The sequence below is a fragment of the Harmonia axyridis genome, chromosome 3 (genome assembly GCF_914767665.1).
Source record: "Harmonia axyridis chromosome 3, icHarAxyr1.1, whole genome shotgun sequence".
Taxonomy (NCBI): Eukaryota; Metazoa; Arthropoda; class Insecta; order Coleoptera; family Coccinellidae; genus Harmonia; species Harmonia axyridis.
Window position 1 is genome coordinate 13,845,915 of NC_059503.1, and position 15,265 is coordinate 13,861,179.

Below are 15,265 nucleotides of genomic sequence, written 5' to 3' on the forward strand. Positions count from 1 at the left end.
CTTCAAAACATCTTGAGGATCCGTGAATAACAGCAGTAGATCCATATTAAGCTTTTATTAGACACAGTAGGCCCCGAACGTTGAATTAGATGCTAGCCTTCGCTCCGTGGATGTTCCTGAGGGATAGAACAGGTTCGGGGGTTCGGACCCCCAAACCCCTTCTGCCCCCCACTCTGCAAACACCGGAAGCGACCCTTTTAGCGTCTCGTGGCAGCGCTGTAAAAGTGCATTCCCGAGCAACTGTTAGCCATTTCGCTTTCCTTAGCTGGGGATGAATTTTCTTGGTCCCTTGCTTGCTCATTGAAGTGAGATGAGGTCACTTTGAAGAATGTGGTTTTTAGTCGTGGGAGGGGAATTAAGTGGCGGGAGAGACTCGAGTTCTGTACGGGATGATGAGGAGGTTTTTCAAGAGACTCGAGTTGAATCGTTCTAGGAAATTCAGTTCATTTGAAAGGGAATGTGAGCTTGTTTAGAGTAAAGTGAGAGATATCATTTTGAATTGTCGTTGATGCATTTGAAGTTCGTTTAGGCTTTTTTCATCGTTTTAAGGCGTTTACTTATGGTTTCACTCGACTGCATTGCTGGTAAATAATGTAAATTGCTTTAATTCAACGAATACAGGGTGTTTCAGAAAAATGTTCCGTATCCAAGAACTAATGATGTTTGAAATTAATTTATGTTAAAATTTTTCTAAGAAGTTTGTTCGAATTGAAATAATGAGATTAATAAAATTTCCAATTGAATAAAAGTATAGAAATATTTCTGCAATATTTCTGAGACTGCGAAAGATTTTCATTTTTTTGTGTACTCTACGTTTATAAGTTCGCTTGAAAATATTGGTACGTTCACTTAATAGATTTTTCTTTCACATAATTCTGGTGCTATTTAATTAATTTTTCTATGGAAACGATACCGAAAAACTTTGAAGACGTTAAATAATGGAATATTCATGTTTTCATCTAAACAACAGCCAAGCTATAAAAGAAATGATACAAAAATCAAGTGAAGCACTGGCAAGCTCTTTGTAATTCAAGGAGGCTGGTCCTTTCAAAAGTGGCAAGGTTTACCTCAAACTTTTTCGAGAGAATGGGCACACCAGTATTTCTAGATATCTTAGAACTGCGTATGCTCATACAACCCATGTAACTTACCAGTCACAGAACTTACGTTGGGATTTTATATGGAGACATCTGAAGTCAAATTCGATTCAATAGTATTTATAATCACTTTTTTAATACATGGCTTACGTTGAATCGTGAAAAAATATTTTTTTAATGAATTTGTTCTGGTGAAATTTGAGGAGACCTTTATGAAATAATGCGAAAACAGATCCTTTTTCGTAGACGTATTTTTCATTCAGCTTTTCATTCCATAAAACACTGCATAAATCTTCTGAATAAGCTCCTCGTTACTATTAGGTTTTTCCATATACTAGTTAAGTGTCTTCACATGTTTTCACTTTGCAGAGGTTATAGTCACATTAGACAGCTAATATAAATGCACTTTTACACTCTCTCATCAAAATACACTACATTTTTTCGAAGCCCAAATGCGGTTGAGAATTCAGGAGTGTCTATAATATAATTTTCACTTCAACTTATTGAACTAATTCTATAGGTACTGGAAAATTACAAATGATATAACGTCGAGAACAACTTATTGAGTTTTTGAAAAGCTCTATGGGATCATCGACGGCCAGAACTTGATACCCATATAGTTTTTAGTCAGATTTGTTAAGGACGGGCTCAAATGCACTTTTCAAGTGAAAAATCTTGAAAAAATTGTATTCATCGAGCATCCTAGTGTGATTATAATGATTCCCTGGTGAACTCAAAAACACGATACCTATTTCATGAAAACTTTTATAGGAACCACAAGTTTGATTTCCATGTTGAAAAACGATATTGTCGAACTTTTTTTGGTGCCACTGGTAAGCCTTAAAAATCTTCAAACAACTGATACTTGCAATCTAACGGATTTCGAAAAAATATCTTTTTCGGTTTCAGAAACATAATTTCAAATTCCAACAACTTGGAGGAGTAGTGTGGACAACCCACAGTTCGAAGAAATATTGGAAACTTTTTAGCATTTTACCAAGTGGATCCTATAAAATATCGAAATGTTATCCTGAAACACCATGTATATTGAAGCCGACGAAATTAACTGATATTTTGTTTAGGTAAATAAGCACTCTCGCCGGAAAAATGTTATCATCATCATGAACAACCTGTCAATGATCTCATAATATGTAGGTAACGCGTAGAGGGAGAAAGAGAGAGAGGTGAGAATTGACTCCAACATAGGAGTGAGACGCATAGGATTTGCATCAGCTGACTGAGGTCACAACGTATTCTTTATTGTTTCTATTGAACTAATCAATACTACTCTATCGTTTATTGAAATTCAAACTTCCTAATCATCTCTTTCATAGTCACAAGACAGAAAGCTCAATCTTTATCTCTCTCTCTCTTCTCTTATATTGGAGTCAATGCTCTACGCAGGCGCATCTACGTATAATTAGATCACTGCTTGAATCAATAATCGCACAAGACCAAATAGAAATCATCCCCTTCAACAAGCAAGCAAATCTTCCCGAATTGCTCCCGTCTTCCTGTACCTGTCTGGAATTATCACACAAACCGAGTATCCTTCACCATTTTACCTAATTATAATAACCACGATTCATGGCCGCCCTATTCCGATTGTGCCATTTACACTGCAGAATCCTTAGGTACGTTCTTCTAAAGCTGGCGTTGCACAGGGCGTAGCACACCGGGTTGATCGTTGAGTTGATATAGCACAAATAGTAGAAAAAGTCCCATAATTGGGGGGGATAGCCGTCCCTTGTGACAGGCTTCAGTAGCACCAGGATGTTGTAGGGCAACCACGTGATTATGAAAGAGAAGAGGATGGCCGATAGGGTCTTGGCAGCCTTCTTGTCCGCCTTCTTCTCCTGCGTCTTCTTCTTCTTCTTACCTGCCACCTTCGTAGCGTTGATCAGCAGATTCTTACCGCCAACCAGCTGTTTCGGTATTATCTTGGCGTTCAACGGTATCCGAATGTCTGGCATGGCTGATGGTCTTCTGGTCACGTGGTTCGAATGAGCTGCGTTCAAAGAGTAACCTGCCAAAAATGATTGGTTTGAAACGGTGAAAGACTTTTATTATTCAGTATAAAGAAACAAGTAACTCAGCTACTTTTCAAGGGCAACTCTATTTTGTACCTCGACGCATAATTCATTTATAAAAAAACATTAATCCAGATACCCACCAAGAAGAATCTTCTTAGAAGGCAAACATTATACTTAACGTACATCCAAGTATAAAGAAACTGGAAAATAATCTTATCGAGCATCTAAAGTAACTGAAGATGAATATTTGAGTTTCTTTTTTGAAAAGGTAACTACATAATCAAAATAACTTCAAATAATCTTGCAATTCTTACTGAAGCACTATTTAGAGTTATTTTACTAATTCAGTTATTATTTTAAAATGTGATTGAATGAATCGATGAGCATTATTGAGGAAGTGTTGACATCCCCTTCTCTGCTTCTTGCTCATAACTAAAAGTCCAAAGGTGTCAATGTGATAATAGTCATAATTACCATCATGCCTGGATACAGCAGTCATTGGTCGATCTTCTGGAATCATCTTGATGGATGGTCCCTCTTCCTCGCCTTCTGCTTTATCTGCTGGCGGCAGTCGAATGAGTATGGTGTAAACTGTGTCTGTGGAAGCTGAATGACTAGCAGCAGATAATCTGTTGGCAGGTGGAAGACTCCGACAATCTCTAGCTGTCATTCTTGTCGGGGTTGCATTGATTTGACTGCCTGATATCAATGACATATCACGTTGATGAGCAGATGACAAATTGTTGTAAGGGTCCCTGATGAATATTAGTTTGTAAAACAGTGATAAATGAATGTTATGAATGCTAAGAATTTAGCTAATTGAAGTGAATTTAACAGAAATTTTTTAATGGAAACACACTATGCTCCTCGACTTAAATCATAGATGAGTTTAATGCCAATGCTCCACAATCGCTTCAAGACCATGAAGATGGAATTCGTGAAGTTATCGAAGACTTGAAACTAATAAGTAAAAACTTCTTCTGTTATCCCATTAATTTAATCCTATTAGGCGTATAATGCTCATAAATGATAATTCAGGGAACGATTACAGGTATTATATTTCTTCAATATTTTTCAGGAAGGTAAAGAATGAAGTTTTAATGATTGAAAAATGTATTTAGAAATTAGTAAATATAATTATATTTATATAAGATATAAAAAATATTTCATCAATACAATACAACTAAACTAATAGTTAATCCTAATGATAAAAGTTATAAAAATAGAACAATGAATAGAAACAAAACAAACAAGAATATATATTATCGAATATACTGAAACACGATTATCAAGCTGATTTTAACTTATTTCTGTTATCCCATCAATTTCATCATAAGAGGCGTTTAATGCTCATAAATGATAATTAGGAGATGTTTTAAATGTGCATACTAATTCTTGAAAACAGTTACAGAGATTATATTTTCTCAATATTTTTAGGTAGGTTCTATTCGTTGAAAATTTTTTTAGAAGTTAGTAAATGTTTGGATAATGATAAATGGTACATAAGAACATAATAAAATATAAAAAATTTGACAATACAACTAAAATAATAGTAAATCCTAATGATAAAAGTTATAAAAATAGAACAATGAATAGAAACAAAATAAAAGGAATATCATAGAATATATGATATTTATTGGTTTGGGACTCATCTTCTTGGGACAGATTACTATTGAATCTTCTTTCATTCTGTTCTGGCCATCCCTTGGAATATTTCCAAAAGTTCATCACGAGTCTCAATCAAATTTTCTATTGAATTTTCTTTTTTTATCGAGTTCAAAGCCGATAAGTCATTCTCATTTACATTTTTATCTTGTCCTTTTGAAATTTGATTTTTTAGTATAGATGACAACTTATTCAAGTCTCCGTTATTCAATTCGTTTTTGTTTTTTTTTTGCTTTTTGTCTCTTCCATCAGGTTTAACTTTTTTCTTCTTTGTTCTTTTATTATATTGCATTGTTTGAATGTCGTTAGTTTGGAATTTTTCCAGGAGAACATGCCGTTTTTTCTTTTCCTTTCTGATTGTCTTGTCAATTTTTGATTCACACGTTTGAAAATTTTCCAGGAGAACATACCGTTTTTTCTTTTTCTTTCTGATTGTCTTGTCAATTTGTGATTCACACCTATCAATAAAGAATATTAATATAGTATCAAAATAAAATATCTAAGAGCTTCTTCAGTGATTGGTTCATTTACTTACATTTTTCGTTTTTTGTTAGTAGACATATTGAAGGTCTATCGAAAAGAATGAAACAATCTGGCTCCTACTTTATATACTTTGAAAACGTCTGAAAAATCTGAAAAAATAATTAATGTTGTAATAATTCATCAGAAATCTATTGAAACCCTGAAGATACACAAATTATTTGTTAAGAGATTAATCACTAAATAATTAATATTAAGTATAAACTCTTTGATGGAGAGTTAATCCGGGAGACTTTATGAAGATGAGACCTAATAGAATTTTTGTGGTCTATGTTTGTAACTTTACTGGAATGCTTATTGCCCTCTCACCTTTCTAACGCGACGCTCATGTGTTTGGCAGTTATATTTAAAATTGCAAAGTGATAACGTGTTTCTACAAATGTAAGTAATTCTTTCAATTTCACACATTTGAGTGCTGTCTTTTTGTATTAGTTCATACGAACAAATTCCTTATCTATATGAGAAGTGTACATATTTATTCTTTCTAGAATCTAGGCATAACCTATATATCCGTGATCTGCAAATGTACATCGCCGTCATTTCCGATAATCGATGAATGTTTGGGATTCTTCAAACATAAATTGATAGAAGAATCAACGTGTTAAAAAAAAACGGACGTGGAAGTAATGTTGTCACCATACAATTGCATATGAAAGAATCGCTTCCTTACACATAGTTCTGCTACAATTGTTAATACTAAACTTAATATTAAGGTCAAAATAACATAAATAACAGTGGTGATTCGAAATTAATATACTTTAAAAAATATATCATCGAACTTACCTAGTATTGAAAAGATCACTTGACATCTACGATGGACGCACTTTTTGTCGCGTAAAGAACAGGTAGCCATCACAACAAAATGATGCTGTATTTCAGTCGGTTAATGCTAGATGGCGATGATTGGTCAAAGATGATCATTTCTCAAAATGTAGTAACGTTTTAATATCATCAGCATCTGCGATAATTTTAAACAGAAAATAACGGGATAATACATATATAAATGGTGTTTTTTTAGAGCTATAGAACTTTAAATTGCAATAAAACAACGATGGATTATTCGATTGACATGAATTTTATTTATCCGCAAGATAATCTTGTGGCATTACATTTTAAATATGATTTCTGGCATATGACCGCCACAGCTTGCTCGGATGTAGTCCAATCTGGACGTCCAATTTTCGATTACTTTTTCCAACTTTTGTGGACGTATATCGGCAATAACACGGCGAATGTTGGCTTCCAAATGGTCAAGGGTTTGTGGCTTATCCGCATAGACCAATGACTTTACATAGCCCCACAGAAAGTAGTGAAGTGGTGTTAAATCACAAGATCTTGAAGGCCAATTCACTGGTCCAAAACGTGAAATTAGGCAGTCACCAAACGTGTCTTTCCATAAATCGATCGAGGCACGAGCTGTGTGACATGCTGCGCCGTCTTGTTGGAACCACAGCTCCTGGACATCATGGTTGTTCAATTCAGGAATGAAAAAGTTAGTAATCATGGCTCTATACCGATCACCATTGACTGTAACGTTCTGGCCATCATCGTTTTTGAAGAAGTACGGACCAATGATTCCATCAGCCCACAAAGCGCATCAAACAGTCAGTTTTTCTGGATGTAACGGTGTTTCGACATATACTTGAGGATTAGCTTCACTCCAAATGCGGCAGTTTTGTTTGTTGACGTAGCCATTCAACCAGAAGTGCGCTTCATCGCTAAACGAAATAAAATGGACGTAGTGCGCGATACGTATTCCGCACAGAACCATTATTTTCGAAATAAAATTGCACTATTTGCAAGCGTTGTAACACTTCTACTCAATTCGCGAGTTTTTCCATAGAGAACGCACTTCTTGTATCCAATAGTGAATTAACGTTTCATATTAACTCAAAATATATTAAAATAAATACCCAAATATATCAAAAATTCAGAAAACAAACTTCGAGGGCGCCAAACGACGTGAAACAACCGATGACACTAGGAGAGCAAAAATTGCCACACCTGAGATTTCAACGGATAGATAAATAAAAAAATAAATATTCTGCTTATTATAAATTCGACAATTAGGAAAAATATCGGTTTCCAAATATTCAAATTTGCATATTTAAGCGGGAATCACTCAAATAAATATAATATATTTCATCCAATATAATATACATTCATAACGATATAGTAAAATTATGGATTTGAAAATATATCACAATCCGACAACGTAATCTAACCATGTTGGGGACATGTGAAAATTGCGTATACTATCTCCATTCTTTTTTTACTCTATGGAGAAAACCCATTTTTTTTAATATTGCCGGTTTCGTGAATTTTCAGACACCTCACAGCTTATTTCTCGTTTCCAAACTATACAACACCCAGTATATCATATTATCCTTCCAGTTTGGCCCCTTCGCGAATTCAAAACATGGACCCAATCCAAATCACCAAGTAACCTTGCCACTACCTAGCTGTGCCGCTCCAAATCCGTTGACCTACGTATTTTCCGACTTTCCCGGATTGAGGTCACAGATGCACATTAGTCCCAAGTTGCCAGGGCAACGGACACCAGAGCGGCACGCTCTCTCGGATCCCGTTGCACTTCTTGGGATTTAATCACGTTAAAACTGGCATTTCTGGACTATTTGATCCTTCATTCCAGATTAAGGCTCCGATACCGAAAGGAAAGATGCGGAATTGAGAATCGGAGATGAGGAGTTTTCCCAATTACGGCCGGATATCGACCGGCGTTAGGTCCTGTTTCGCTCGTCTATCCCTCTGAACGTTGAACCTTCCGAGGGGGATGAAATTATGAGTCACGGCTCAGAATCCCGGCATAAGATGCCGTCTACACGACGATCTCACTTTCGTCCTCGATGGCTTTCACGAAACGTTGATTGACGTGTCTATTCTGTGGTTTTGGATCAAGTTCGGTGGTCGAGCTAAAGTGACAGGGAATATTGAACTAATTCGAGTTTGACGGTCGAATTGTTAGGAAGAGATCAATCAATTTGATGGTGGGTTTTGCAAAGATATCAATTTACTCGATTTCTGGTTTTTCGTGGTTGATGTCTGAGTCTTTATAGGTTAGTATACCAACACATGTTCAAACATGTTGTAGTAAGGTTCTATTCAACTAGACTTTTTATCTCATATTGACTTGCTTTTCGAAAATCTTCACGGCATTTCACTCAAGTAATTCTGTGACAAGTTTCTATCTCTATCTCTACCTGCATATTTTATGACACTTTTCGAAATAACTTTCAACGCTGAATTCAACGATATATCATACATTGTATGATATATCGTTGAATTCAGCGTTGAAAGTTATTTCGAAAAGTGTCATAAAATATGCAGGTCCGTATTGAAAAAAATGAGGTTGAGGGTGGCCCAGAGAGTACGAAACGTTGGATACGAAATCTGATTACGTCAAATTGAGGATAGTTTACTGTCGAATAAAAAATTCCTGTAACATTTTTTGATAATATTTCAAATAAAGTAGGAAAAAAAGAAAAATCAAAATGACAAAATTTACTTTTCTTATGATATCTCAATAACCGGCCCTGATAATCTCGATTTGTTTGAACTGCTTGATAATGCTTCTATGCATGCAACTTTTTCTCCATTTGACCGACCTTCTAACTCTTATGGTTTAAAAGTTACCAATACAATCCCATTAAAAAAGTGGCCACTCTGTATAGGTTTGAACGTTTACTGAAAAAACGTCAAAAATGAAAAACATAATAAAATAATAATAAAAGACATTATCCGCCTAGAATTTCCAAACTATCTGAAAATATTCGATAATGGAGTCAAGTATACATCTGTTTCTTGATTAAAAAGAATCTTTTGGGATTTATACCTTTTTAGAGAGATTCTAGGAGAGCCAATCTTGTACTTTGATTTTGCATGTGGATAATTTTCGAAATTGTTATCAAAGGCATGATGGTCCTAATCCTTTGAATGATTTGCATATGTTGAAAATAGACTTCTTCCTCTTTTTAAATTATCTTCTTGTTTGTCCAATGTAAACAATCATTAAAGAAGAAGAAGTGGCAAAAACTTGCCAATAAAGGAGCGCAATCTTTTTCATTGGCCCAGAACCTTTCTGAAATATAGGTATATGTATATACCCTACAAGAAAGAGTTACAGAAAAAGCTGAAAAGGAAAGGTAATCTTTCTGGATTATTCCAAGAAGTTTCTTCAAAACTTCGGTATTTCATTTATCTTTCCCACTCTCTTCACCAGAGACAACTATTTCATAAAAACTGGCAATAGAATCTAATTACTAAAGTATATTCACCAATCTGAGGAAGTTTTGAGTGATCATTTTGGGCGACTACGCTGATTTGCAATGGAATTTCTTTGTTATTATCACTGTACAGTGAAATCATTCGGTGTCTATTACATGAAGCTGAATGAATGTTAATTTTTCCGTTCAGTTTATAATTAGTTTTCAAATCTTACCTTATAACGTTGAGCGAAGTACACCTCGATACTGAACTCTGGAGAGGGGTATCTAAACTAACTGGTGTAATACAGCCCTGGCCTTGTTCACTGGGGCTTTCTTCTTCTGTATCACTATCTTCTCTGCCCGAGTGCCACCATGCTATGCACCAGGACCTTACTCTTTCTACACTACTGAACCAGCCTGTAGGCCTCTGAAAACAAGGAAAAATTGCATTTATTATTGTGTCATGAGATAATAATTCATATTTGATAAAAAAATTAATTGAAAGGAAAAAAGGATAAATGTCGGTGAAATTATACCACAACTCAATCCCATTGTCTTAAGACTATAATTATGAAAAATGCTCAGTTACAAAAAAAATTCAAAAAATGAAAAACTTTTTTTTCTTATTAAATAACGCTTGTTTCAAAAATAATTCAACAAATTTAATTATGTATTGTATCGGAGCAGTGGCGACGACATTTTTCAAGAACTAGAGGGGCCAGATTTTTCAAGGAGCGACAAGATTTACAGGTCTATCAAGTTTACGTTGAATTCATGTTATAATTTTTGGATCAAGCGATATTTCAAGAGGGATAGCCAAAAATAGATTCTCATATTTTTTTTCACCCAATAGAGTTCACGGCAATAGCAGTTTTTTTGGATGAAATGATTGTCACATATCGACGCAAAATTTCAGGTTTATTGCACTTAAACAGCTTCAAACACTGCTCAGAATCATTAACACGTTGTTGCTTTTGATCGATAGTCGATAGTGAGCTCGCACGGCACCCATTTTGCACACTACATTCTCATGAACAAATATTCGTGAATGATATGATGTACACGTTCAGATGATGTCTTCACAATGTCTGCTATCTCGATCAACTTCACTTTACGGTTATTCAAAATTATTTCGTGACCTATTTTGATTTTTTCGGTGACATCCTTTTTTGGGCATCCACTGCATTCGCCGTCTTCGGTGCTCATTTCACCACGTTTAAACTTAGCATACCAATCAATGATGGTTGGTTTTCCTGGTGAAGACCCCTGAAACTCTTCATCAAGCCAAGATTTTGCTTCAACTGTATTTCTTTCCTTCAAAAAGCAATATTTTATCATCACATGAAATTATTTTTTTTTTCATCTTTTTTCAAATAACAAAAGTAGCTACACACACAACGCAATATCTCACAAACTAATGGTCGGACTGCTGTCAAATTTTGACACGTATCGTTTGAAAGTTGATACTAACTAAAAATCATATGAATCATATTTTCCTGGTGCAGACCCTGGAAACTCTTCATCAAGCCAAGATTTCGCTTCAACTGATCCCTTCCAGAATCAATATTTCACCAGTACACGAAATTCTTTTTTTTTTTCATTTTTTTTCAAATAACAAAAGTAGCTACCCTCACAACGCAATGTCTCACAAATTAATGGTCGGACTGCTGCCAAATTTTGACACTTATCGTTTGAAGGTTGGTACTAACTAAAAATCATATGGATTTAATACTAGCACCGCCATCTGTGCATCAGACCGGAGAGTTCTCAATTGGCCTAATATTGTTATTCAATCCTTATTTCCTTTTATCCTCAAATCGAAGTTGGCGTCATAACGAAGAAAACTATAACGAAAACAACCGTTCCCCAATTTCCGATGTTTATCGTTAATTTCCATCGTAATATTTCATTGATCATTTCCTTACTGAAGACGATAAATGCGGCTTGAAAGCTTTGGAAGTAGCACGCAAATATGTTATTTATGAGGGGGTGCGTCTCCATATTCTAGAGTTGATATCCCTTTCTATTGATGAGATTTAACACTCCGCCTACTCCTTTTTCAGGACAATGAAGAAAAGATTGCTCCGTCTTCAGTCCTTAAATATTTCTATGCTCTCGTTTAGGAAAGACTGAAAGTATATCTATAAGAAAATAACATCATCATGGTTTGCAGACAATTTTTTCAATTTTGAAGAAAGTATTTCCTTGAGGAAAGGTTAATAGATTTTTGATAATCACTGACATTTCTAACATTAACTTTCCAAAGAACCCTTGCGACCTATATTGCTAAAATTTCATAATCAGAACCACTAAATGAAAAATGAATTGACCACAAAAGCGACGCAGTTGATATAAAATACAAATTTCAAACTCCTTCCTATATTGCAAGCTGAGCATCAGAACCGAAAAAATTCAAGAACAATATTGGAAGAAAATTGTTGATATTTTTCCTCTATGTATTGAAAAACTATATTTAGTGTACAACTTTGCAATAGACGGCTCTAGCGGTAAGTGGTAGTCAAAATAGATAGATTGTAGATGTCATACAATAGACTAAGGTATTTGAAAACACAACGCCATCGAAATATTAGTCGATTTGTGTCTGCATTTTAGAGTTATTCTCGTAAGTAATTGCACAAGTGCATCAAAATTACCGATAATTTTGCATGACAGCGTGTTGTCATAAAAACTGCATGAGTTCATTTTCATTTTTGGAGAAAGAGCCCGACACCGAAGGTGGAGGGATCTTTCTCCAAAAATGAAAATGACCGAATGCAGTTTTTCAAAGAAAACACGCTGGAATGCGAAATTATCCGGTAATTTTGATGCACGAGTGTAATTCGGGGGAATATTTCCCGAATAAACTGTTACATTACTTGTCAAACTGATTTAGAATGGAATTGCCATAGATTCGAACTGTGTAAGATGCATAGAAACTAAGCATCTATGAACAGAACAATTATCGCAGTGCAGTTTCGCTTCCTACAATGCAATTATCGTAAGTAATATCATAAGGGCATCTAATTTATCCGAAAAGAATCGAAAAAACACGTTGCTAAGTAATATTTTGACAAGAAGCATGAGTGCTGGTGGCAACAAAAATCCGAGTCGAAGACGAGGATTTTTGCACCTGCACGAATGCTTTTTGTCAAAAAATATTACTTTGCAATGTGTTTTTTCGATTTTTTTCACAGGAAAAATTAGATGCCCGAATGGTATTTGACAAGACTATTTCCTGAGTAAAAGATTATTCTGCATGCATTACCTATGTATAGGTATTAATTTGAAAACTGAAAAACAGATACTCAATTTTATTTCATCCAAAATACTAAAAATTTAATTATTTATGGTACAATTAAAATATAAATTGCAATTTTGGTACACGGTAGGGGTATTGTTTGAAACTTTTGTTGATTCATTGAAGATGTGGGGTGTAGGTACATCATTAATGTAATCTGTTAAGTGAGAAGCGGGAGGAGTGACTGCAGGATCTTCTGTTTTCTGCTTTTCAGCTGGAGGTTCTGAGGTGTCACTTCTAAGGGTGTTTATGATGTTGGAGTAGTGCTCATTATCCATTTGCAGATAAGGTTTAATTGAGTTGGCTGAACTGTGGCCAGTAATTTTAATTAATTGTTGTTCACCTACCCCTGCTTTAGCTAAGTTACTGACTGCTGTCGACCGCATAGAGTGGTTTGTTATTTTTATTCCTTTTGTATTCAATCCTGCCTTCTCTGCCGCTTCTTTAGTCCATTTCGAAAGTTCATTTTTTCCCACTGGAGTGTTTTTGTACCATCCACTTGAAAGTTCTTTGTTACATGATGGGTTAATCGTTAAGAATAATCAATCAGTTGTTATTCTAGATGAACGTTTAACCATCAGAATTTTAAATAGGCGGACTGGACAAAAGGTTGGGTTCTTCGTGTTAGGGACCAGCCATTTACTTTCGGCCATTTTTTTTTCTCCACCCTGTGCCGTTTTATTGAAGAGAGGATTATATTCTACTCTTCCTAAAAAGTTGGATTTTTGAAAATCAGTTATTCAAAAAAATGTGTATTCTACCTGTTTTTATCCCAGAATTATCCACTTCCTCTTTAAAATAATGAACTTTGCAGTTTACTGCTTCTCCACCTCTCCAGGCAAATTCCACTGAAGCGATATGGTAAAATTTCCGTTGGAGTCCTGCTGGAGTGTTTTCATCCCATAATAAAACCATTGCATAATACTCATCCAATTTCAATGAAGCAGAGCTGCACTTCCTTTTATTTGCACACATCTGCAAATTCCTTCTTTTCGCATTACGAGCTTCCCTACTAGACTTAAAGATAATGTCTTTAAATGGGTCAAAAATTATTTTCCACTTCACAAAATACATTTCTTGCATTTTTTTTGCAACGGTGTTCCACATTGTCTTCACAACTAGTTCTTTGTAATTTTCACCGTTTTCCTTCTTCATATTCCACGCCCAATCTTTCAGAATTAGGTTTAGTTGTTCTAAAGTTGTGTTTTCCATAAGCTCATAGTTCTTTGCTTTGCAGAATGTCATGAACTGTTTCCATATTGAAGTATGAGTGCTGAGGGTATTATACGGTATACTTTTCTCAATCGCCAGATCAATATTAGATAAAGAATCGCTTCCAAAGCGACTCATTTTCACGATATAAGCTGACTAACTAGCACTCGACAATAAAATCAGAAAAAATTGTTGAGCGTCGTTTTCTGGTGTCCTTGGAGATTATAATTACGTTTGTTTTCAAAGGTATTGTAATTTTTGGTGACAACAACTGTCAAGTTTTGCCGCGGGTAAACGCGAATAAACTGCTGACAGGTCCTGCCAAACAGTTTTTCCACCTAGAAACCATTTGTAATTCAAAATTGCGCGTTTCTGATTGGTACAAATTACGACGAGGGAAATAGTCGCTGTAATTTTCGATAATTGTTCTCCAGATACATAGAATTTTTGACAGGAGGGAAATATTCGATTAAACATGTCAGTTTCAATTTTATGCTTCAATATGAAGAAATCTGCGGCTGAGGCACATCGAATGATCGCTCATACCTATGGTGACGCCGCTATTAATGAAAGAACATGCCGAGAGTGGTTTCAACGCTTCAAGAACAGCGAATTTGACGTCGAAGACCAGCATGGCGGTCAAAGAGACAAGTTTTTCGAAGATGCAAATTTGGAGGCATTACTTGATCAAGACTCGTGTCAAACGCAACAAGCATTGGCAGGATAATTGGGTTTGACGCAACAAGCCATTTCAAAACGCCTGAAAGTCATGGTAATGATTCAGAAACAAGAAAATTGGGTGACATACGAGTTGTTTGCTTGTGAACAGCTGCTTGCATGACAAAGACGGAATTGATTTCTGCATCGCATTGTGACTGGAGACAAAAAATGGGTTTATTACGATAATCCCAACCGCAGAAAATCAAGAGGATATCCCGGCCATGCTTCCACGTCGACGTCCAAACCGAATATTCACGGTTCCAAGGTCAAGCTTAGTATTTGGTGGGACCACCTCGACGTAGTGCATTATGAGTTGTTAAAACCTCGAATTTCGGAAAAAAACGGCGGAAGCAAAGTTGTTCGCCTATGTATAACTTCTTGTAAAATTTCATGTTGATAGCTCAACTTAGACCATAGAATATTCAAGCTGATCGCATCATCAGAACCGTAACCGGAAACATAGAAAATTAAACC

The 15,265-nt window shown here is 35.5% G+C and overlaps 1 protein-coding gene and 1 long non-coding RNA gene across 2 annotated transcripts in view; both read right to left on the reverse strand.

The window, feature by feature from the left end:
- Positions 1-2,471: 2,471 nt before the first annotated feature.
- Positions 2,472-15,265, reverse strand: part of LOC123676415 (muscarinic acetylcholine receptor DM1) — a 55,848-nt gene continuing 43,054 nt past the window's right edge. The window contains exons 6-8 of the mRNA XM_045612295.1: positions 9,795-9,988; positions 3,605-3,885; positions 2,472-3,123 (exon numbers count right to left, since the gene is read on the reverse strand). Of these exons, the coding sequence (XP_045468251.1) occupies positions 2,663-3,123; positions 3,605-3,885; positions 9,795-9,988 (936 nt within the window). The 3' untranslated portion in view covers positions 2,472-2,662. The remainder of the gene's footprint in view (positions 3,124-3,604; positions 3,886-9,794; positions 9,989-15,265) is intronic.
- Positions 5,145-6,248, reverse strand: LOC123676416. Its single transcript, XR_006746935.1, has 3 exons — positions 6,119-6,248; positions 5,331-5,427; positions 5,145-5,253 (listed from the first exon to the last, which is right to left on the reverse strand). It is a non-coding gene; the product is annotated as an uncharacterized LOC123676416 (long non-coding RNA).